Source organism: Danio rerio, chromosome 1 (assembly GCF_052040795.2).
Source record: "Danio rerio strain M-AB ecotype USA chromosome 1, GRCz13ab, whole genome shotgun sequence".
Taxonomy (NCBI): domain Eukaryota; kingdom Metazoa; phylum Chordata; class Actinopteri; order Cypriniformes; family Danionidae; genus Danio; species Danio rerio.
Window position 1 is genome coordinate 8,773,081 of NC_141021.1, and position 25,385 is coordinate 8,798,465.

At 34.1% G+C, this 25,385-nt stretch overlaps 1 protein-coding gene across 7 annotated transcripts; it reads left to right on the forward strand.

The window, feature by feature from the left end:
• lancl1 (LanC antibiotic synthetase component C-like 1 (bacterial)) lies at positions 1 to 24,100 on the forward strand. Of its 7 annotated transcripts, XR_015475727.1 has the most exons (15): positions 1 to 61; positions 1,157 to 1,254; positions 4,972 to 5,089; positions 5,822 to 6,029; positions 9,269 to 9,416; positions 10,058 to 10,204; positions 10,756 to 10,938; positions 12,251 to 12,427; positions 12,584 to 13,061; positions 13,105 to 13,397; positions 19,107 to 19,315; positions 19,632 to 21,270; positions 21,354 to 21,498; positions 23,432 to 23,481; positions 23,580 to 24,100. XR_015475727.1 is itself a non-coding variant. In NM_001009891.3 (11 exon segments), coding segments are annotated over 9 exon segments (1,218 nt in total). In that variant the 5' UTR covers positions 19 to 61; positions 1,157 to 1,167; the 3' UTR covers positions 21,269 to 21,270; positions 21,354 to 22,280.
• Positions 24,101 to 25,385: the final 1,285 nt, after the last annotated feature.

Genomic DNA, 25,385 nt, shown 5'->3' on the forward strand with positions numbered 1-25,385 from the left:
AAACCAAAACAGCGTGTCCTGAGATCAGACGAGAAGAATTCAACAGTGCAGCACTCGAACGGTATGTTTACTGTTATAAAATAAATGTTAGGAAATTGTTTTGCCAAGAGCACATGTGATTGCAAACGCCTGCTGTTGCTGCGCGAGTATTAAGCCAGAATTATTTCCTGCATGTTTTGTTCTTCACGCATTCTTGTATTGTCGGAGAGTAAAGAAGGGGGCGTGTGTTTCTCGGCCCCGGTTTTATTTAACTAACTGTAACTGCAAATATATTATTGTAGATTCATAAAACGAATAATTTGGATAGTGTTCCCATTATACAATTTGTGAGCTGAACATCTGGGTCTGTGCGGATTTATTTTGTAGGCCCTAATCGCATGCTTCAGTATCACAGGATTTTGGTGCGTCATAAGTTTTTATACACAGCAGATGACTCTACATTACAGGTCTGTAATTCAGATAAACGTTCAACGTAAAGTATTTTAGACGAATATGAGGCCCAGAAATATTAAATTCAGGGGTACAAATAATAACCTTAAATATTCGACACGAGTATTTATTATGTAAACAATAAAACGTTTAATTTAAACCTGCAAATTATAACAACAACAACATTCATATGTGCATCTGAGTGGCTAAAAAAATGTATGAAAATATTGGAACACGCATGTTGTGATTAACTAAATGTTTTATTTCCGTGTTAAGGCCAGGCATCACCATCGTGGCCTAAAATATTATTCCAAAATGGAGCTGCCATCTTTTTTTTTTTTTTTTTTTTAATTATGCTCTTTATTAGTGCGACACGGTGGCTCGGGGGTTAGCACTGTCGCCTTACAACAAGAAGGTCGCTAGTTTGAGCCCAGGCTGGGTCAGTTGACATTTCTGTGTGGAGTTTGGACGTTCACCCCGTGTTGGCGTGGGTTTCCTCCCGGTGCTCTGGTTTCCCCAACAAAGACATGTGCTATAGGGGAATTGAATACTAAACTGGCTGTAGTTTCTGAAGAAGTGTGTATGGATGTTTCCCAGTTCTGAGTTGCAGCTGGAAGCGTAAAACATGTGCTGGATTAGTTGGCGGTTCATTCGTCTGTGGCCAACCCTAATGAATAAAGGGACTAAGCCCAAGAAAAAATGAATAATTGAATGCTCTTTATTTCAGATCTCTTCAAAATGTCTGAACAACGAGCCTTGAAGAATCCTTATCCAGATTACACTGGGCTGGGATGTGCACAAGACTTGTTTGACATGCAGGGAAATGTGAGTGATTAAAAATAAAATGCATATACAGTGCTTAGCATATGTACAGTAAGTACACCTCTCACAAATTTCTCTTTAAAATTAATATTTTTAATAGGAAGCTATACAATATTATATTTGCGTATATACATTAGATTTGTCAGACCTGAAGACAAATCTGGAGCTTATATAACAAAATAACTTATGATAACAGTCCAAAAACTAGTACACCTTAATTTATATGTTAAGGAAAAATATTAAATACAAATTTTAAAAAGAGGAAAAATCAATAGAAGCAAAAATATGAATAAATTTAGATGAAGTTTTGTAGGTTCTAATTTTGTTTGCAATATTTTGCTTGCATTTATTTGTATTATCTTTAATTTCTACATATGTTTGGTGATTAAAATATTATTGTAATAATAAAAAATCTGTTTAATAAATCCAGTTTAGTTTAAATGCACCAAAATACATTGCCTTCACTGAGAAATGGATAAAATTATTAATTTTAAAAATAGGGTGTACTCAATTATGCTGAGCACTGTATATAGCATACCTATATATATATTAGGAGCGTATAAATATTTGAAACCACAAATACCATCACTGTTATGCATTAATAATCTGCTTTCTTACCTTATCATATCTTGTTATGAATTATTTCAACTGTATATGTTTTATATTTGTAAATATTTGTTTATGAAGTCAGAATTATTAGCCCTCATGAATTATTTACCCCCTGTATATTTCCCCCCAATTTCTGTTTAATGGAAAGAAGATTAATTTATTTGTAAACACATTTCTAGTTCAAGTTAATTTCAAGTTTATTTATTTATAGAGCACATTTAAAAACAGTCACAAGACTAACCAAGGTGCTGTACACAAGGCAAAGTAAAATAAAAAGACAGATCATAAAAGCATAAAAATAAGACAAGAAAAACAACTTAAAAAAATGTAGGACTATTAAAATTCTATTAGAAAGCCAAGCTAAAAATGTACGTTTTTAGGACTGGTTTAAAAATAGATAGTGATGGAGCCATTTAGGGCTGTGCAATTAATCGCATTTGCAAAAAACGTGATTTAAGCATGTGCAATTTCTAAACCTCATAAGGCTGCAATTTTTATCTGTTAATTTATTTAGAATTTAATTGAGAATATGTTCTTGTGCGCATGATTTTAAAATGTCAACCCATCAGACCTGACGCTGCGCACTGGGCAATTACAGCTAAGCTGAGCGGGAGAAAGATGTTAACCAGCTAAAGTTAAGTGGGAAAACCGAATAGGCGAGCAGGAGGAAAAAACATAAATTATTATTGCAGGTCAAAATAAAAATGATTTGGTGCCAAAGAGAAATTGAACATCAATTGTTTGGAGGTAATAAGATTCAGGAGAGAAGATGTGTGTCACAGAGCAAGGTAATTTGCAAGACTTGTGAAATGATTATTCAAACAAAACGGAGCATTACTACAAATCTGTTCCAACACTTGCGTCATAAAAAACTGCTTGATCAATGCATGTCGACAAAGTCCATCGAAACAAACTAAAGCACACATCAAAGCCAGCCCAAACAAACTGAACGAGTATCTATTGTTCAAGCATTTTCAAGCGTCGTGCCTTATGAGAAAGGGTCAAAATGGCACAAAGAAATTACTGACGCAATCACCTATCATATATGCAAAGATATGATGCCAGCGCACATCGTCAGTAAAGATGGCTTCCAAAGACTAATACAAACACTTGACAAAAGATACCAGCTGCCATATCGCACTCATTTCACACGATTTGCTATTTCTGAAATGTATGAGAAATGTAAGACGGGCGTTGAACACGAGCTCAAGCAGGTTTACTCAATACTTTGCCACGATCACAGATTTGTGGTCCAGCAGAACAATGGAGCCGTACACGAGTTTAACGGTTCTCTCTATTAATGCCTACTTTGAAATGAAAAGTCGATGTTTGCAAATGAAAAGTGCAAACAGCATTCTTCCCAAAAGATCACACTGGAGAAAATATATCTAAGGTTTAAAAGAAACTTTAGCATCTTGGGGAAGAGCAACAAGTGTCTATCACCACATTTATTTTATGTTGTCTGTTTTAAAGACAATTTTCCTACAGTTTTGTTTATTAAACTTAATACTATGTTATTTCATTGTGAATTTTTTTTATTATGCGCTTCTTGTGCACTAAATACATAGAATGTATGTATGTAGTTTGTTTGTAAAGGCAAAACCAGTTGCCAAAATCGCAAATACAATCGCAATATACGTTCATAAAATCGCAATATTCAATTATAAAATCACAATATAATCGCAATATACATTCATAAAATCGCAATATAATCGCAATATTCATTCATAAAATCACAATATAATCCCAATATACGTTCATAAAATCGCAATATAATCGCAATATACATTCATAAAATCGCAATATAATCGCAATATACATTCATAAAATCGCAATATAATCGCAATATTCGTTCATAAAATCGCAATATTCGTTCATAAAATCACAATGTGATTCATTTGTCCATATTGGACAACCCTAGAGCCATTCTAATCTCAAGGGGCAAGGTATTCCGTAACCGAGGACCCGCCACAGAAAAAGCTCACAGAAAAAGAAGTAAACCAAGGTTACTCCTTTTATTCGGATTTAATACGAGTCTTTTGTGTCTCCAGAATGTGTTTAGCTTTACACTCGTTTTGCACGCAAATGTGACAGGATATAGGTTAATCTCCACTGCTGCATGGATGTCTGTTATGCTAATGTACAAAATAAACCTGATTTAACGTCCACCGACTGGGATTGAAGCGTCTTCTTTTATAATTGTTCTGACACGCGGCTGTGCTGATGAAGTAAAGCTGAAGTAAATTGCTGTAATTCATTACACACATGCACTGTTTTAAAACATTTTAAACTTGTGAAACTCACTCTTCTTGATGACGATTGATGATCCTAGCAAACTGAACAGACCTTTTATTCCCCGTTGCTTTGCGCTCGTCTTTTCTTGTTGATCTGATTATACATGTGACTGCCGGGACATGTTAATACGCAGCTGTCAATCAATTCGGTGGGCGGGGGACTGCACTCCTACGTCAAGTTGCGGTCGGCTTAAAAACCGCTCCAATTGGTCCACCGTTTTTATGCTGTTAAATTAAAGAAAAGCACTGGGTGTGTTTATATCACTGCAATATGACGGTCTATACGCTATATCTACACAACCTGTCTGTCTAAACAGCTTTAAAAGTCACCATAGGTGCCCTTTAAATACCTAATTTCCAATAACTGATTTGTTTATCTTTGCCATGATGACAGCGCACAATATTTTACTAGATATTTTTCAAGACACTAGTATTAAGCTTAAAGGACATTTTAAATGCTTAATTAGGCAAGTTAGGGTAATAATTAGGCAAGTTATTGTATAATAATGGTTTGTTCTGTAGACTATCGAAAAAAAAAAAAGCTTTAAAGAGCTAATAATATTGACCTTAAAATGTTTTTTCAAAAATTAAAAACTGGTTTAAAAAAACGAATAAAACTTTCTCCAGAAGAAAAAAAAAATTATAGGAAATACTGTGAAAATGTCCTTGCTCTGTTAAACACCACTTGGGAAAAATTTAATAAAGAATATAAAATTCACAGGAGAGCTAGTAATTCTGACTTCATCTGTATGTATATGCATGTGTATATATGTGTGTGTTTATTCATTCATTAATTTACATATTTTGCTCTGTGCAGTTGACCCAGCATTTCGCCACCAGTATAAGCAGCAAGATCAGTGAGCTTTTGGCCATTTTGGAGAACGGGCTGAAGAATGCAGACCCCAGAGACTGTACTGGGTACACTGGCTGGGCAGGTGATAACACACTTTAATACTGATGTATTAAAACTGAGCTGTTAGCACATATTCAGTAATTTGATGTTAATTTGATTCTTTTCAGTAAATTACTTTTCCTTTGGCTTAGGCCTCATTCACACTAATATGTTGTAGTTTTAAAACTCATAAGTTTTGCTACAGTTATGCCTTCCGTCCACACTAGCCCGGAGATCTTTAGTGCCGAAAACGGATCATTTGGGAAACTCTAAGGCTATGTTCACACTGCAGGCAAATGTGGCCCGAATCTGATTTTTTTTCCCCTCATGTGACTCTGGTGATGACAGTGTGAACAGCCCAAACCGCATAGAATCTGATCTTTTCAGGTCAGATCTGTGCCACTTTAATATGTAGTATTAAATCAGACACAGATCTGATGTTTTGCAATGCGACAATATATTTCCTGTTGTGTCGGATTTCATGTGACTTTTACATAATCTTTGAGCGACATGCGTCATCATTCTGTGCTGCAAACATCATCTACTCCTCAGTGCAGGACGATTACTTTACCACAGTTCAGTCTGCGGCTGCTCATTAACCTTTGATGAGTTAATTACACTGGTGGTCAGAGCGCCATGCACCGCAGTTGTCATAAATCACAAAGGATCAGTGTTTTCAATCACAAGAGACTTACAGTATTTTAGGTCTCAAATGGCGAAATACACATTAGTAGTAGCAGAACAACCCTTTACAGTCTCTGCTTTGTGACTGTAGGAATTGCCCTGCTGTACCTGCACCTCCACAGTGTGTTTGGAGACCCGACTTTCCTCCAGAGGGCTCTGGATTACGTCAACCGCAGCCTGAGGAGTTTAACGCAGCGCTGGGTGACCTTCCTGTGTGGAGATGCAGGACCGCTGGCCATCGCAGCCGTGGTTTATCATCGCCTCCAGAAACACCAGGAGTCTGATGAGTGTCTGAACAGGTCTGATGTTGTCTGGTGGTTTTAGTTCAAATTGTTCATTTTGATATACAGTTGAAGTCAATATAATTCGCCCTCCTATGATTTTTTTTCTTTCATTTTCAAATATTTCCCAAATGATGTTTAACAGAGCAGGGAATTTTTCACAGTATTTCTTATAATATTTTTTCTTCTTCATAAAATCTTATTTGTTTATTTTGGTTTGAATAAAAGCTGTTCTTACATTTTTAAGATAACATTTTAAGGTCAATATTATTAGCCCTCTTAAGCAATATTTCGATAGATAGTCTACAGATCAAAGCATCATTATAATAACTTGCCTAATCACCCTAACTTGCCCAGTTAACGTAATTATCCTTCTTAAACCTTTAAATGTCACTTTAAGCTGATCACTAGTATCTTAAAATATATGTAGTAAAGCATTATGGACTGTCGTCATGGCAAAGATAAAATAAATCATTTATTAGAAATTAGTTATTGTCGGCGCAATAGCCTTGTGGTTAGCGCGCTGACATATGGTGCAGTAGCACTTCAGGGCGTCCTGAGTTCGAATCCCGGCTCGAGGATGTTTCCCGTCCCTACCCCCTCTCTCTCCCACTTCGTTTTCTCGTCTAAAATACAATTCTATCCACTTAATTAAGGCAAAAAGGCTAAAAATAAATCTTTTTTTTTTTTTTTAGAAATGAGTTATTAAAATATTATGTTTAGAAATGTGTTGAACAATATTTCCTTTAAACAGAAATTGGAGAAAAAATATACAGGAGGGCTAATAATTTTGACTTCAACTGTATGTTAGAATAAAGTTCTTTTAAAAATACAATTTATTCACCCAAAGCTTAAACAGTTATCACTCCAGTTTTCAGTGTCACACGAATCTTCAGAGATAATTTGATTATACTGATTTGGTTAGTTTATGTGAAATAAAAACAAAATGCACTCCTTATGAACAGTCACTTCAATTGAATGTATTCTTGCTGAATAAAACTACGGACTATCTAAACAATGATACTGACAACAAACTTTTTAACAGTAGTGCATTTTTTTTTTTGTCTGAAAAATATTAAGATGATTTTTAAACATGCAATTCTTTTGAACAATGACATGTACGAAGTATTGAATTTAAGTGTGAAAATGTGTGTAAAATATTCACAGCTTAAATAAACAGCTACATTAATTTTTACAGGATCTAAAAAAAACAACTCTTTCCATTAATTGTTAATTGTTAATTAAATTCATATATTTTTTTCAGTTATTGCTATTCAATATACTTGGTTTCCATTACATAGACTTAAATGCGTAGTTTTAGAATCAATGTTGTTTATTTTTTTCAGATTTAAAAGTCATTTTGATTTTGATAGGTTTTTTTTTTATAGAATTCAACAAACCAGTAGACATCTTATTAAAAGACTGATGTTTAAAAAAATAAATAAATAAAAAATAACAGTGAAGCGGTTTGTCAGTTTGAGATCAAAATTTCTGACCAAAATTCAGAAAAAAATAGACACTGACTACATTTACATGGGCATTAGTAATCAAATTATTTGCCCTAATCTGAATAAGACAATAATATAATTAAGGTGTTTACATGAGTGGCTTTTTAAATGTTTCTTTTAGGTCCTGTATTATATGTTGTAGCACACAGATTAATTAACGATAGATAGATAACCGCGCTGTCCACATTTCCTCTGGAGTTTCATGTAATTTTGGGTGTTTCACTTTTAATTTGTCGACTTTAACTGCAGTTTGGCACTTTCACTTTCATACAGTAACATTTCATGCATGTCCCCTATGAAAAACTGATGGATTGGATGTGAGTAAGAATTAAGGACTGGTGGAAGAGTGTTGTTTTAATGGAATTTGATCCTGCACGACGAATGGGAGAAAAAAAAACTCAGCATTCGTGTCTGTATGTGTCTGTGCTCCATTACTGATTCGATAGGTGCAGACGATAGTGTCAAAACAGCCATTTGTGTATGGAATATCCTGTCACAAAACTCGGCGAAAGTCCTAAATGACGGTAATAGTTTGATTGCGGTGTTTACATGTCTGTACTGCACTTCAATAATGGCACTAAAACCGGCATACTGCATGTCTTAATTCGATTACTGTTTAGTTCTATTATGACCTTTTTTGGATTTAAATAATCAAAAATCGCTGTTTACACGGTAGACTCTTAATCAGAGTATTGTCTTAAACATATTAAAATTGGATTATTGGTGTCCATGTAAACATAATCACTTAGACATTTAAAAAGCTGTTTAGAAAATTAATATTAACTTAGAAAAACAAAATTTACAATATAGTAATACAGCTTTAATTTTTATGCCTGTATGTTTGACAATGTCCTGTTTAAAGGTTTCTCCTTCCCTGAGTATAGCAGTGAAGCAGTTTTGTCAGTATGAGATCAAAATTTCTGACCAAAATTCAGAAAATGTCCCTGAAGAGATCAAAAATAGGACACATTTAGACATGTTTGAAAAGCTATGTAGAAAAAGTGTGTGTAAATATATATATATATATATATATGTATATATATATATATATATATATATATATATATGTGTGTGTGTGTGTGTGTGTGTGTGTGTGTGTGTGTGTGTGTGTGTGTGTGTGTGTGTGTGTGTATATATATATATATATATATATATATATATATATATAAAATTTTTAAAATATTTACAATATAGTAACAGCTTTAATTTTTATCCCTGTATGTTTGACAATGTCCTGTTTAAAGGTTGATCCTTCCATGAGTATAGCAGTGAAGCAGTTTAGTTAGTATAAGATCAAAATGTCTGACTAAAATATAAAAGATAAAAAAGAAAAAAACTATTAAGAAAAATATGTTAAAATAAATCATTTTAATTTAATAAATAACATTTTTATCTGTATTTTTATTTTTTAAATGAATAAATATAACATAAATTACTATATCTCCTATACACTGATATACTGAAGAAACAACTATTGAAATGTATTGTTAGTCATCAGCTGTCCATGCTGGATCTAGTTTCATTGTGTGGATTTGCTATTTCATGTCGGACGCTATTGGAATTGGCCTGGAAAACTCCCAAGAGCTGCTGTTCATTAAAGAAAAAGACCTCATGATTCCAGAAGAGGGTGAAATGTGGAGGATTTGAGGGCAGCTCCGCTCTTTCTGTGTCCTGCTTCTCTTTCTCAGTCTTGACAGAGTTTCATTCCCTTGGGATGTTATTGTGATGGGCTTGCTGGATTGTTTGCAGGCTGTTGCAGCTGCAGCCATCAGTAGTGCAGGGGAAAGGAAGGCTGCCTGATGAGCTGCTGTACGGCAGAACGGGCTACCTTTACTCCCTCATTTTCGTCAACCAGCAGTTCCAGCAGGAGAAGATCCCCTTTCAGTACATTCAGCAGGTCAGACGGCATTTATTCATTCTAACCAACTTAGACCTGAACCATTTCATGAGCTGTGTGTGATAAAAAAAAAAACTTCCCAAATTTCTGTTTAACACATTTCTGAACATAATAGTTTTAATAACTAATGTCTAATATCTGATTTCTTTTTATTTTTGCCATGATGACAGTACTTAATATTCTACTAGATATATTAGTACTAGCTTAAAGCGCAATTTAAAGGGTCAACTAGGCACATTAGGGTAATTAGGCAAATCGTTGTATATCAGTGGTTTGTTCTGTAGACAATTGGAAAATATTGCTAAGGAAGCCAATAATATTGACATTAAAATAGATATAAAACAATTAAAAGCTTCTTTTAATCTTGCTAAAATAAAACAAATAGGACTTTCTCCAGAAGAAAAAGATATTATAGGAAATACTTTGAAAAATTCCTTGCTCTGTTTAACATTATTTGGGAAATATTTAAAAAATAAATTCACAGTAGTGCTCTAAATATAAGGCAGGTTGCAAACCCCAATAGTTAGCCCATAAGATATTAAGAATGCTTAAACAGAACTATGTTAAATATAAAGATGTTTATGCGTTGCCTTTGATTCAGCACTTTGTTTTTACTAAACATGCAAGTGTGTTTATTTCAGATCTGTGATGCTATACTGGAGTCGGGACAGATTCTTTCTCAGAGGAACAAGATCCAGGACCAAAGCCCTCTGATGTATGAGTGGTATCAAGAGGAGTATGTGGGCGCTGCTCACGGTCTGTCAGGGATCTACTATTACCTGATGCAGGTCAGCACACTCACTATGGAAACAGTTTGAACATTTAATCTAAACTTATATGTATTTTCACCTTGACATGAATGAGGAACTAGTATCTTAAGAATAAGAACTAGTATCTAATGAATAAGAGCTTGTATCTAATGATTAAGAACTAGCATGTAATGAATAAGAACTAGTATCTAATGAAAAAGAACTAATGAATACCAAATAGTATCTAATGAATAAGAACTAGTATCTAATGATTAAGAACTACTATCTAATGATTTGGAACTAGTATCTAATGAATAGAAACTAGTAATGAATAAGAACTAATTTATAATGAAAAAGAACTAGTATCTAATGAATACGAACTATTATCTAATGAATAGGAACTGGTATATAATGAGTAAGTATTGGTATCTAATGAAAAAGAACTGTATAAAGCTACAGTAGCTTGTAAATAAGAACTAGTTGCATTAAAATAAATATTAAATGTTTTATTAGCTTGCCATATATTCACTCTTGTTTTATTGACTGAAATGAACAGTAAATGAACATTAAACTGATTTTGTCTCTTATAGCCTGGTCTTGTTGCTGGTCAGGACAGGGTTTTCAGTCTGGTCAAACCCAGCGTCAATTATGTGTGTCAGCTGAAGTTTCCATCAGGAAATTATGCACCGTGTGTCGGAGACGCTCGAGATCTTCTGGTGCACTGGTGTCACGGCTCTCCTGGAGTTATATACATGTTAATTCAGGCTTTCAAGGTACAAATTTCACTCTGTATATTACAATAATTAAATTAAGACATCTCTTATACTCAGGTAATTTTTCATAAATGTTATTCATTAGATGAATGAATAAGAACTAGTATCTGATAAATAAGAACTAGAATCTAATGAATTAATACTAGTATCTAATGAATAATAACCAGTATATAACAGATAAGAACTAGTATCTAATGAATAAGAACTAGTATCTAACGAATAAGAACTAGTATCTAACAAATAAGAACTAGAATCAAATGAATAAGAACTAAAATCTAAAGAATAAGAACTAGTATCCAATACAGGCCCGTAGCCAGCCGGGTGAAAGGGGTGGTGTTGTTTTTTTTCTTCAAAAAGTGGACATTTTTGCAGTTACATGCCTCAGTTTCTATTTAACTATTTAAATACTGCATTTTAGTGACATTTTAAGCAGTTTTTCTTATTTTATTTTTTTTTTTTTTGCTGGATTAGCTAGTCAGATGTCATCATAACCACACTTTTTGATGTACTAAAAATATTTCTAAAAATTAAAACAAGACTAATTTTTAAAATACAAATTTATCACATCATTTATCAGTAGGTACAAATAGGAATCTGTTAAAGTTTTGAAGTAAAAAAAAAAACTATAGCCTACTGTCATTTATAGACAAAAACAAACTGGTCAGTGAGGGGTGGATGTTGCATCAAAGATTCAAATGCCACTCAGTGGGTTATATCACGTGACTCGCGTCACATTATTGTGGCTTTGAGGCTCCATGGGAATTCGAATTACTGGCCAGAGTTATTTAAAATTGCACTTTATTGCAATTTATATTAAATATAAATATATTAGATTAATTAAATAATAAATAAATTGTATAATATTCAATTAAAAGGACAAATTCTGGACCTTTTGGCCCTGGGGGGTTATTCATTCGAGCCACCCGAACACCCTCTGGCTATGGGCCTGTAATAAAAACTAGAATCTAGTAATTAAGAACTAGTATATAATGAATAAGAAGTAGTGTCTAATGAATAAGAACTGGTATCTAATGAATAAGTGCTAGTATCTAATGAATAAGAGCTAGTATCTAATGAAAAAATACTAGTATCTAACGAATAAGAGCTAGTATCTAATGAATAAGAACTAGTAACTTTTAAATATGTACTGATAGATAGATAGATAGATAGATAGATAGATAGATAGATAGATAGATAGATAGATAGATAGATAGATAGATAGATAGATAGATAGATAGATAGATAGATAGATAGATAGATAGATAGATAGATAGATAGATGAGAGTAGAGTCTAAAGCTGTCGTTTGCGCAGGTGTTTGGCGTGCGGCAGTATTTGGAGGACGCTTTGCAGTGTGGTGAGGTGATCTGGCAGAGGGGTTTGCTAAAGAAGGGTTATGGACTCTGCCATGGAGCTGCTGGAAACGCTTACGGCTTCCTGGCCCTTTACAAGATCACGCAGGATCCCAAACACCTCTACAGAGCCTGCATGGTGAGTCCTACCACAAAATTACATATTTAAAATATCTGTAGGGGAAGACACGGTGGCTCAGTGGTTAGCACTGTCACCTCACGGCAAGCAGGTCTGGGAAATGTATGCATATTCTGTGTGACCAATGGAGGATGTTATAAATCACTGTGCTGGCAGGAGGGGATCCGTCATTGCCTGTTGTGTGAACAGAGGCATGATGGGATTTGATGTCTTCTCATCTGCAGTTTGCAGACTGGTGCATGAATTATGGGAGACACGGCTGCCGGACTCCAGATACACCGTTCTCACTGTTTGAAGGTAGAGTAAATATACTTGCATATCTACAGAATTATGAGGTTTGTGAGATTTTATTTGATTTGATTAATGTTTTATGCTCATCAATGCTTTATTTATTTGATGGCAAACACTGTGAATTACTGTGAAATATTATTGTTTGCATATATTTTAAAATGTTTCTTACTTTTGTTAAAAGAATCTGTCACACTTTACAATGAGCTTTCAGTAGTTAATTTATTTACTAACATGAACTAATTATGAACAATACTTTTATTGCATTTATTAATTATATTTCAGCATTAAATAATGTAATATTAACATCCAAATTCAAGAACTAGTATACAGTGAATAAGAACTAGTATCTAACAAATAAGAATTAGTATCTAACGAATAACAACCAGTATCTAACGAATAAGAACTAGTATCTAACGAATAAGAACTAGTATCTAACGAATAAGAACTAGCATCTAATGAATAAGAACTAGTATCTAATGAATTAGAACTATTATCTAATGGATAATAATTAGTATATAAGGAATTAGTGCTAGTATCAAACTTTTAAGGTCTAGTATCCAACGAATAAGAACTAGTATCTATTAAATAAGAACTTGTATCTAACGAGTAAGAACTAATATCTAATGAATAAGAACTAGTACCTAACGAATAAGAACTAATATCTTATGAATAAGAACTAGTATCCAGTGATTAAGAACTAGTATCTAACGAATAAGAACTAGCATCTAATGAATAAGAACTAGTATCTAATGAATTAGAACTATTATCTAATGGATAATAATTAGTTTATAAGGAATTAGTGCTAGTATCAAACTTTTAAGGTCTAGTATCCAACAAATAAGAACTAGTATCTATTAAATAAGAACTAGTATCTAACGAGTAAGAACTAGTATCTAATGAATAAGAACTGTAAGGCTTGAAGCTTACGCTGCTATTCTGAACCAATAATCGGAAACAGGAAGCAGTTGAAGGATGGCGTGTTTAAATCCATTATTTATCTGACTCCATTGTAATTAATCTGACTCCATTAAAGTTGTTATCATCATTGATAAAGAGAAAGAATCTCTACGTCTTAAAGCAGGCAAAGTTGTTTATTAAGTTACATGATCAAATATACAGACATTAGAATGACACAAACTAACATACTGTATAAAGAAATTAGCTGTAACGTATGCACTGCTGAGCAACAAAGACAGTGAAACTGCCTTTGTTAGCATACGAGGCTACGCACTGGTGTGCGGGAGATGCAGAGTAAAAGCCATTCTCCCAGATCAACAGTTACCTTTCCCTATTATACCCTGAGCAAAGCATTGTCAAACATGAGTGAAAACCAACCCCCAAAACCAGATGAACATGAGAACAAAGTTGAAGAGATGAAGTGGGGGAGAAGTACATTAACATACTCTCCTCAGGCCATGACCCAACAATAGTAAATATATTGTAGATTGAAACACAATTAATCAATGTCTCTGTTGATTTCATCACTACAACACTGAAGTCATAAACTGTCAAATAACACCAAACATGACAAAGTTATCTGAAAGAAGAACACAAGCAGATGAATTGTGTATGGTGAAGAGCACATGGTTGCTGTAAGCAAATGGCAGAGATGTGTATCGGAGCTGTGAGGAACTCTGCCTCACCAGGAGGACCCATCCCATGCTTGGAATGTCTCAGTAGTCCTTCATTAGCATAGAAGGAAAAATATATAATATTTTCTCAGCTTACAGTCCCCTCTCAGGTTCATTGGACCTCAGAAATTATAAAAGGTCCACATGTGACCTCAAATAAAAGCTGAGAAGAGTAATCCAGTGTCTCCTTTGGCAGAGCAGTGCAGACTGATGATGATCATTGTCAATGACGCTCAGAAGATATACACACAGAACACCTTTTCCTGTCAGGTGTAGGCATAGTCAGATAATCACATGGGGACACTTGTCAGGATGTCTTGTCTAGATCCTAATGTCCATTTCACAAGATGTATGTCCGTCTCTGGCTTAGGAAGCCAAGTAAACTCTGATATCTGTGGGATTTAGTATATCTTGTGGAGGGCGTCTTCAATTCTCCAGTGTTTGTGTTCCACACTCAAGCTGCCTTTACCTTCATGCACAGAAAATGATTTGCAAAGGAGAGCAACCCATGAAAACTGAAAGAGGCATTCATTGACGATGTATAACTGGTGACAGAACAGCAAAAGAATAACCATGGCAATGAGAAGAAAAACATATCTGCAAAACTGGCATATGAGGTTATATGGCAATATAAGCATGTAGTAGTTCAAATATCAATATAATGGCATTTCAAATTAAAACTCAATGTCCGAAGACAAAATAAATGACATATAATGTAATGTTTGCTCAGAATATAATGAAGGGAAAGTAACAACATGATAGGGATTATAATCTTTCTGGTGTTTAGAAAGAAAGCAAATAAAAATAAAATAAAAACAATTTGGTTGATTATGAAGTGGCCAAATTAAAAACGTGAAAAAAGTGAAAAGTGAAAAAAGTTGTGAAAAGCAAGACAAATAAATGGGACCTTTGAAAAGATTGAAATATTGTAATATATGTTGATTCCAAACCCCTCTCTGATAGTAGGAGCACCAACAATATAAATGAATATGGTGTAAAAACAAAAAATGGGACTTAATGTTTCTGGAAAAATGTACGTGTCTTTGAAAAAATCAACCATTGTTGACTTCAAACCCCTCTCTGATAATAGGAGCATCATCTAAAAAACATAAAAGACACCGTTAATGTTTCTGAAAATATTCGTCTTTATCAAAATTTGGTTGATTTCAGGACTTGCTTTTATAGTAAGAGTATAATATAATTAATGTGATCAAATTCAGAAATTTCAAAAAATTGCCTTGGTGATGACTTAACTGTAAAAATAAAAAGTGATCTAAAAAGGTTAAAATGTCTCAAATGGAGAAATAACATGAAAGTCCATTCAGTTATTGAAAACAAAAAATGCTGTGAGAGCATAAAAAAGATTCAAAAAGGTAAAAAGCAAAATGGTTTAGATGAACAAAAAGTAAATGGAAATTTTCCTTATTGGAAAGCACATCGCTGATGTAGGGCTTTCCAATATGAAAATATTTTAGTTAAAAAGAAGAGTTTAAGTTGTCTATATGTAGAGAGACAAATGGTGTTGTTTATGTGATTGTATTTAACTGTGTGAATGTGTTGGTGTGACCATGCTCCGACCAAAGGTAACAAAAGTTGCTATTGACAATTGTGATGCAAATTTGGTCCTGTTGTTTTAACAGGAAGCCCTTGAAATGTAAGATGGGGTTGTGATCGGGCTCAAAGATCCACACCTTGGTTTGTTATTAGAGCATGGTAAAAAGGACAAGTGCACTGATACTGAATCCTGCTGGAAGGAAAGCATTTTTATGTTAATGCAATTGTGAATAACACTGTAGCCAGGTGGCAAGTTTTGTGCTCCTGTTTTATGGTTCAGCTGCAGCTATATGGAAAATAGCAGAGCGGTCCATTTAAAGGAGACAATCAAATCCAACATTAACACAGTTCACTAGATATTGTTTAACAATTCTAGTAGTCTATGTATACATGTAGTAGTACAAACAACTATTGTGTGTTTATGAGGAAGGCTGCATGTTTAACACAATCACAGGTTTGAAAATGCAAAAAGGATCAGTGCAGTCAGGGTGTAATATTATTAGGTTATTTCAATTGAGCTGTTAGCCCACTAGCAAATGACGCTAATAGCTGGAGACCTTGCATAGCCATATTTGTCAACTCAGTAATAGTTTTACTTGAAGTTGAATTTTGGCTGCTTCTAGAGTGTTGTTCTGTGTCCTTAGATTGAGACTGTCTACGTCTCAGGAAATAGGGCGGAGGTCTGCCTCTGTTCAGAGACCAACACTTTTGTTCAGTGTGGCCCATTTTTAAACAGGAACAACAGAATCGATCTTGTTTCTTGCCAGGTATTTTGCTAGAGTGTCTATTAGCTTTAACATCTTTATGACACCCTGATGCTGCTAATTCACTATGCATTTGTCTGCGTGACTCGACCTTTGTTCCCCAGTTCACAATGTCTTCAAATGTGTTTTTTGGAGGACTAGCACCAGCCATGAGCGCTTTCTGAATGTGGGGCCCTGCATGTTCAACCAGTAATCCCAAAAGAATTGGATTGTTGCGTGTAACATCATCTATGCCAGAATATTCTTCAAAAAGTTCAAACAAATTTTCTGCATATGTTTCAAACGATTCTGCATTATTCTGTTTCCGGTTGTAAATCAACTCCCATTCAGCAGGGCTTTTACCACGCATGTCACAAAGGCAGAGTTTTAGTCTGTTCAAGATCTCACTCTCAGGCTCATTGGGGTGTATTGGCTGTAAAATTGTCCCTTCAATTAAGACTTGTGGGGCCTTATAGATTAGAACATTTGGAAATGAGGTTAAAACAATTTGCCAAATGTCTTTTGGTTCGAGTTGAAATGCATGTTTGTGCCTAACAACTCGCCTCCACCATGGTTGGAAGGGCCCTTTAAGAGGGAATGGTCCAATCTCTGCTTTAAACGAGTTACATTCATGTACTGTTAAAGCACGTTGAATGTTTGTCTCTGTGCCATTTGGGTGTTTCATAATCTTTAAAGCTGAAACAGGCACCTTTTGCAGAGATATGTCATCAGCTTTCTCTGATTCTGAAGTCATATGCTTGTTAGCTTTTGTGTTTCTGACAGGCATTAGTTTTTGCACAATCAATTTGTTTTTCAAATCTTCAATTATGTCCATGTATTTCTCACATCTTTTAGCCAATGCTAATTGATCTTCTAGTAGTTTGTCTAGCTGTGATTGGAGATGTTCAATTTTTTCCTGAGACTTTAGTGCTTCAGAATCTGCTGTGACCAGTTGTTCAGTTTTCTCCTTTAAATTTGCAAACACCTTTTTTAGGTTATTGCGTATGCTAGAGGCATTCAGGTAATTTAAAGCCTCAATGATTTCTTTGTGTTTACATTTCTTTTGTTTGATGCCCACTGTTTTCCACCATATGGAAATGTCCTCACTAGTAGCGTCCAAATCAAGGCCTTTTCTAGTGAGTTTGTACAGTACAGGCTCAACATTTTCAGTCCATAATGTAAACAGATCATACTCATTATAAGTATTCCACTCCATATTGGAGGACATTTACTTGGATTTCACAGTGAGATGATTATCTAGATTATTCTGATACTTCTAATTCCTGTTTCACACAATTCATGCAAATGGAGACTTTCCCTACCATGCCATGAAGCAATGAAAACAGACTTACCCACTCTGTGGTTAGAAGTTCAGCTTTAATCCACTCAGAAGAGTTCTCATTCTGATGACCATCGTGTGTCCAAGAGTAAAATAATCCATTTCCAGGATAAGCAAAAAGATGTTGATACAAAAAGTATCTTGCGATTAAAACTCGCCAAAATTATATCGCGTCGGGTTCGCCAAATTGTAAGGCTTGAAGCTTACGCTGCTATTCTGAACCAATAATCGGAAACAGGAAGCAGTTGAAGGATGGCGTGTTTAAATCCATTATTTATCTGACTCCATTGTAATTAATCTGACTCCATTAAAGTTGTTATCATCATTGATAAAGAGAAAGAATCTCTACGTCTTAAAGCAGGCAAAGTTGTTTATTAAGTTACATGATCAAATATACAGACATTAGAATGACACAAACTAACATACTGTATAAAGAAATTAGCTGTAACGTATGCACTGCTGAGCAACAAAGACAGTGAAACTGCCTTTGTTAGCATACGAGGCTACGCACTGGTGTGCGGGAGATGCAGAGTAAAAGCCATTCTCCCAGATCAACAGTTACCTTTCCCTATTATACCCTGAGCAAAGCATTGTCAAACATGAGTGAAAACCAACCCCCAAAACCAGATGAACATGAGAACAAAGTTGAAGAGATGAAGTGGGGGAGAAGTACATTAACATACTCTCCTCAGGCCATGACCCAACAATAGTAAATATATTGTAGATTGAAACACAATTAATCAATGTCTCTGTTGATTTCATCACTACAACACTGAAGTCATAAACTGTCAAATAACACCAAACATGACAAAGTTATCTGAAAGAAGAACACAAGCAGATGAATTGTGTATGGTGAAGAGCACATGGTTGCTGTAAGCAAATGGCAGAGATGTGTATCGGAGCTGTGAGGAACTCTGCCTCACCAGGAGGACCCATCCCATGCTTGGAATGTCTCAGTAGTCCTTCATTAGCATAGAAGGAAAAATATATAATATTTTCTCAGCTTACAGAACTATTACCTAACGAATAAGAACTAATATCTAATGAATAAGAACTAGTATCTAATGAATAAGAACTAGTATCTAACGAGTAAAAACTAGTATCTAATGAATAAGAACTAGTATCTAAAGAATTAGAACTATTATCTAATGGATAATAATTAGTATATAAGGAATTAGTGCTAGTATCAAACTTTTAAGGTCTAGTATCCAACGAATAAGAACTAGTATCTATTAAATAAGAACTTGTATCTAACGAGTAAGAACTAATATCTAATGAATAAGAACTAGTACCTAACGAATAAGAACTAATATCTTATGAATAAGAACTAGTATCCAGTGATTAAGAACTAGTATCTAACGAATAAGAACTAGCATCTAATGAATAAGAACTAGTATCTAATGAATTAGAACTATTATCTAATGGATAATAATTAGTTTATAAGGAATTAGTGCTAGTATCAAACTTTTAAGGTCTAGTATCCAACAAATAAGAACTAGTATCTATTAAATAAGAACTAGTATCTAACGAGTAAGAACTAGTATCTAATGAATAAGAACTATTACCTAACGAATAAGAACTAATATCTAATGAATAAGAACTAGTATCTAATGAATAAGAACTAGTATCTAACGAGTAAAAACTAGTATCTAATGAATAAGAACTAGTATCTAAAGAATTAGAACTATTATCTAATGGATAATAATTAGTATATAAGGAATTAGTGCTAGTATCAAACTTTTAAGGTCTAGTATCCAACAAATAAGAACTAGTATTTAATGAATAAGTACTAGTATCTAATGAAAAAGAGCTAGTATCTAACAAATAAGAACTACTGTCTAACAAATAAGAACTAGTATCTAATGAATAAGTACTTTAATGAATAAGAACTAGTAGCTAACAGATAAGAAAGGTGCTGAAAACCTTAAAAACTGCTTGAATTTTAGTCTAGTGTTTTCATGATTTGAAAAGTGCTTAGATTTTAGATAAAGTGCCTAAAAATTTGATTTATATAACATAAGTTATCTTCTTAAATAGGTAATAATAATAATACATAAAATAGAAACTCTGTAGTCTTTTTTTTATCTTCACCCTTTGAAATTGGCGTGGGTTTCCTCCGGGCGCTCCGTTTTTCCCCACAAGTCCAAAGACATGCACTATAGGTGAAATGTGTAAGCTAAATTGTCCGTAGTGTGTATGTGTGAATGGGAGTGTATGAGTGTTTCCCATTGATGGGTTGCGACTGGAAGGGCATGCGCTGCATAAAACATATGCTAGATAAGTTGGTGGTTTATTCCGCTGTGGCGACCCCTGCGTAATGAAAGGGACTAAGCCGAAAAGAAAATAAACAAATTTAAGATAAAAGATACATTAAATAGACATTTAAGATGTGAGGAAATTACATATAAGAGAGTAAATGACAGTAATTCAGTGAGGAATTAGGGACAAACATGCCATCAAAAATGTTTTACTATACTATAGCAAATAGTAATATGTGATATAATGTGATAAAGTATGTATATGTATGTAAATGTGTAATTTGCCACATTTGTAAAAGGCTTGAATAATTTGAAGTTTCACCTGGAAAGAGCTTGACAAGTGCTTAAATTTGAAAAGGTGCAACAACCCCATTCAACAATAAATAATTAGTAATGAATTTAAATATAAACCTATTTCAGTTTATATTCATTTTTAGACAACATGAACGGTAAAAAAAGTCAATATTTGATGGCTTCAGCCTGCTATTCAGTCACGACAAATGAAAACATTTGTTATTTTAACCAATAAATGTCTGACGAACATAAAAATACTGTAAATAACAGGTTTGACTATTAATACATTGGTTTTTAAAAGCATCGTTGTTTATCATGTTATTGTTCTGAAAGAGCTTTAAAAGTGCTTAAGTTTGAGTTTGGAAGAGGAATAAGGAACCTAGTTAATAATAAATAATTGTTTAATAATAAAAAATTACAAAAACAACTTCAGTTAATATTCATTTTAGAGAACAGGAAAGCTCAGGATGGTTAAAAAAGTCAATATTTGATGGAATAAGCCTGATATTCAGTCACGACAAATGAAAATATTGTTTATTTGGCCCAATTATCGTCTTAAGAATAAAAAAAATAAATGCTTCAAAATAAATTAATAAATGAAAATATCAGGTTTGACCATCTGAAAGCATCATTTACTGTATGTTTGTTCTGAAGGGATGGCGGGGACAATTTATTTCCTGGCTGACCTTCTGCAACCAGCTAGAGCCAAGTTCCCCTGTTTTGAGGTGTAAAGGTAACTGCATTGCTTTTTCCGCCACTCTCCAGACATTAATACACAATAAAAGCTGTTGTTAACTTCAGTTTGTCATATTGCAGGTTGTTCGAGGATGTATGCAGAGTTTAGCCTAAGCTTCTCCAAGCTGGATGGAGTGTCCTCTGATGGTGGATTAGTACTGTCTCGCTCTGCATGTGCGTCTGCATGCCTCGGCCCTGTCTCAATTCATGCTAAATCTTACGAGAGGTGTGTATATGTGGAGAACAGTGCTTTTTTTTCTCCCCCCATTAGAAGAAGGTGGATGGGTTCTTGACTATATAGATGAGGGTTAATTTGAAACTATAAAGTTAAAGGGATAGTTGACACAAAAATAACAATTCTGACATTAACTCACTTGGTTCAATACCTTTTTGAGTTGTTTTCTTCTGGTTAACTTAAAAGATGATATCCTAAGAAAATGCTGGTCGCTGCCACCCATTGACTTCCATAAGATTTTTTGAGTGCCGACAATCAACATTCTTCAAAATATCTTCTTTTGTGTTGAGCAGAAGAAAGAAACTCATAAAGGTTTACAACAACATGTTCATTTTTGGGTGAACTATCCCTTTAAGCTTTTAAAATAAATGTTTAATATGTTTAACAGATTGCACTGATTTTTGTTGTACATTTGTTGATGTTCTTGAACATGTGTTTGGTATTATATATTACTAAGACTCATTGAACATTTATTATTTTGATGTATCTGTTAGGATAGGATTTTTTTTAGGTTTAGAATATTGTGATATGACAAAAAAAAGTGTAACTGCGTTTTGAAACTAATAATTGCATTCATATGCTTTGAGTAGGATTAATGCTTTGCTTTCTGTATTAAAATGAGTTTATTTTGATAATACTAATAGTGGTATCAGAGGATGTGCTGCAAAATTGTTTGTTTTTTAAAAGATGGTAGTAAAATATGTTAGCATTTGCCTTTTACAGTATAATTTGTACATTTTCATCTGCACAGCAATAAAAATAACAAAACAGTATATGTTATCTGGTAACTGTTCTGTTTACATTAAATTCCTGGGTGTCCGCGGGGTTTTAAATACTTGTAGATTTAAAAAACTAAATTTTAGACCTTATAAAGTCGTGAGTTTGCTGAAATATTGTCTTGTAGGTCTTAAATCATTTTAAGAGGTTTTAATTTTCCTATATCCTTGTAAAGAAGGGGTGTCCAAAGTCGTTCCTAGAGGGCCGGTGTCCTGCTGACTTTAGCTCTAACTTGTTTCAACACACCTGCCTGGAAGTTTCAAGTATACCTAGAAAGATCTTGATTAGCTTGTTCAGGTGTGTTTGATTAGGATTGGAGCTAAACTCTCCAGGACACTGGCCATCCAGGACCGAGTGTGGACACCTCTGATGTAAAGCTTAGACATCCGTCTAATCGCTGACATTCCATCTCAATATAAGTTTTAACTAAAGATTATTCTTCTTACAATGACAGTTCTTTTTAATGTTTTTAATGTTATAACCAATGGAAAAAATCCTTAGCGTTTAGTCTTGTGTAAAGTTGTAGAAACCCTAAATATCACATTAAAGGCATAGTTGACGCAAAAAAAAAAAGAATAAATAACACTTCAGAGTTTTTATCTGCACTGACAGTTGTGGAGATCAGCCCTCCTGTGTAAAATGTATTATTTTTAAAGTATTTTTCAAGTGATATTTCAATGATTAAGGAAATATTCACAGTATTTCCTATAATATTTATTCTTCTGGAGAAAGTCTTATTTGTTTTATTTTGGCTAGAATAAAAGCAGTTTTGATTTTTTTTAAAAAACATTTTAAGGTCAATATTATTAGCCTCTTTAAGCAAATGTTATGTTATTGATAGTCTACAGAACAAACCATCGTTATACAATAACTATCTTATTACCCTGACTTGCCTAATTAACCTAGTTAAGCATTTAAATGTCACGTTCATCTGAATACTATAATCTAGTAAAATGTTATGTTCTGTCATCATGGCAAAGATAAAAGAAATCAGTTATTAGAAATTAATTATTAAAACTATTATATTTAGAAATGTGCTGAAAATCTTCTCTTCGTTAATCAGAGGTTGGTAAAAAAATATAAAAGAATTTAAATTTAATAAGAGGGGTAATAATTCTGACTTCAACTGTACATGATTATGCGACAGGAATCTTGTGCTCCAGACTGTCATGATATCGCTCAGGACGTGGATTAAAGGTAATAATGTTATTAATAATGTTCAGTTTTGTGTCATCAGGATCAGGAGCGGCTGGAATTAATTTGATTTTGTCTGTATGTGTTTTTGACTCTCGTAGTGCTGGTAGACATTGACTTGCATTATATGAATCGCCAAGGACCGCGGGTTCAGCTAAAAACCTTGTATGTTCTAGTCACCCACCTCTTGAATGGCCTGAGGGTGAGTAATATAGAGTGAACTGTCTTCTGGAAGTGACTTGCACAAACATTTGTTTTTCCACTAGGTGGAGCTATAGAACTCTACAATTGAATATTGACTAGTAGGAAAAACAAATACTGTGGAAGTCATTGGTTACCCGATTCAAAATCGACTTTTGTGTTCATCAGAAAAGAAAGAAACTCAAACAGGTTTGTTATAAGTGAAGGGAGAGTAAATGACAGACATTTCAGTTTTGGGTGAACTATCTTTGAAGATAGACTTCTGACTATCATCAGAACGGCAGAGTCGCTCGCTGTTTTCAAGAAACGACTAAAAACTCAACTGTTTAGTCTCCACTTCACTTCCTAATCTGCAATTGCCTCTCTGGATATACCACTAACTGTACTAAAAAAAATAAATAATAATAAATAAAAAATAAAATACTAATGCTTTCCTTCTTAGACTTTACAGACCTGAAACTTGCCTATAGCACTTATTCATTGTTGCTCTTATAGTTGTGTAAATTGCTTCCTTGTCCTCATTTGTAAGTCGCTTTGGATAAAAGCGTCTGCTAAATGACTAAATGTAAATGTCTAAATGTAAGTACTGAACATGTACTTTCTTTCAATTCTGTAAAAGGAAATATAAAACAAGGCAGTTGTGTTATACAGGGGTTCTAAACCTATATCATTTAGAGGCCAATTTTCTCTCCGAATTTAAGGCCCAAACTGGTTGTCTAGAGAAAAAGGCTTATTTTATTAGCAAAATATTTATTTTGCCTTCTATTATTCTCTTACTTTTCTACATCATTTTATTAAAAAAAATTTAAAAACGAAAGATTGCGCATATATGTATATATATGCACAAAAATCGGCGGATGAAAAGATGGCTAATGGCTACCTGTTTCCAGCATACTTCGTAATATTTTCCTTTGTGATAGATAGCAAATCAAACACGTTTAAAACAAGTGGAAGAAAGTTCGATATTTTTGGGTGGACTATATATCCCTTTAATTGTGTAAACAACACTGTAAAATGCTGGGTTCTGCACAATAGATTTGATAAAAAGTTAACTTGTTATTTTTTTCAAATTTAAGTAGATTAAACATAAATCACTTAAGTTGTCCCAAAAAAAATAAAAATCAAGAATGATGTTGTTTCAGCTCCTTTTAAATAAGTAGTTTGAACAAACATCATTCCTTTGAGTGAATCTGAATATTTGTCTTCTCGTGTCTGTGGCAAATCCAAATAAGGCTGGTACGTTCTCAAGGGCCGATGGACAATGCTTGGCCCGTACGACAGCTTTTTTTAAACTCTGGACTCCTCAGTGCCTCTTCCAACTGATCTGAGGCCAGTCTCTGCATACGCATAACCTCAAACATCTAAGAAACTGAAGCCCAGCAGCGTAACTTGAGTAGCTGCTTTACGATATGCAGTTTGGGGTGTAAGTCGTGTCAGCCACCCTTGAGGTGCTACTGTCCCGCTCAGAGGAACTCTACACCCCCTGGAAGAGGGGCTAAATATAGAGGTCATCTGTGATGGGGCGCGTCTGCAGCTTTTAGAGCGAAGAGTCCAGAGTCTCAGGCCAGGAATGGAATGTCTTTGCAATGGCTGCTCCGCTAGTTTGTAGTAACACATTTAATTGCATGAAGGACAGGGGGGAACTACACTGCAATATCACGACTGAACAAACCTTAAGAAATGTTATGATTGAAAGCTGTACATTG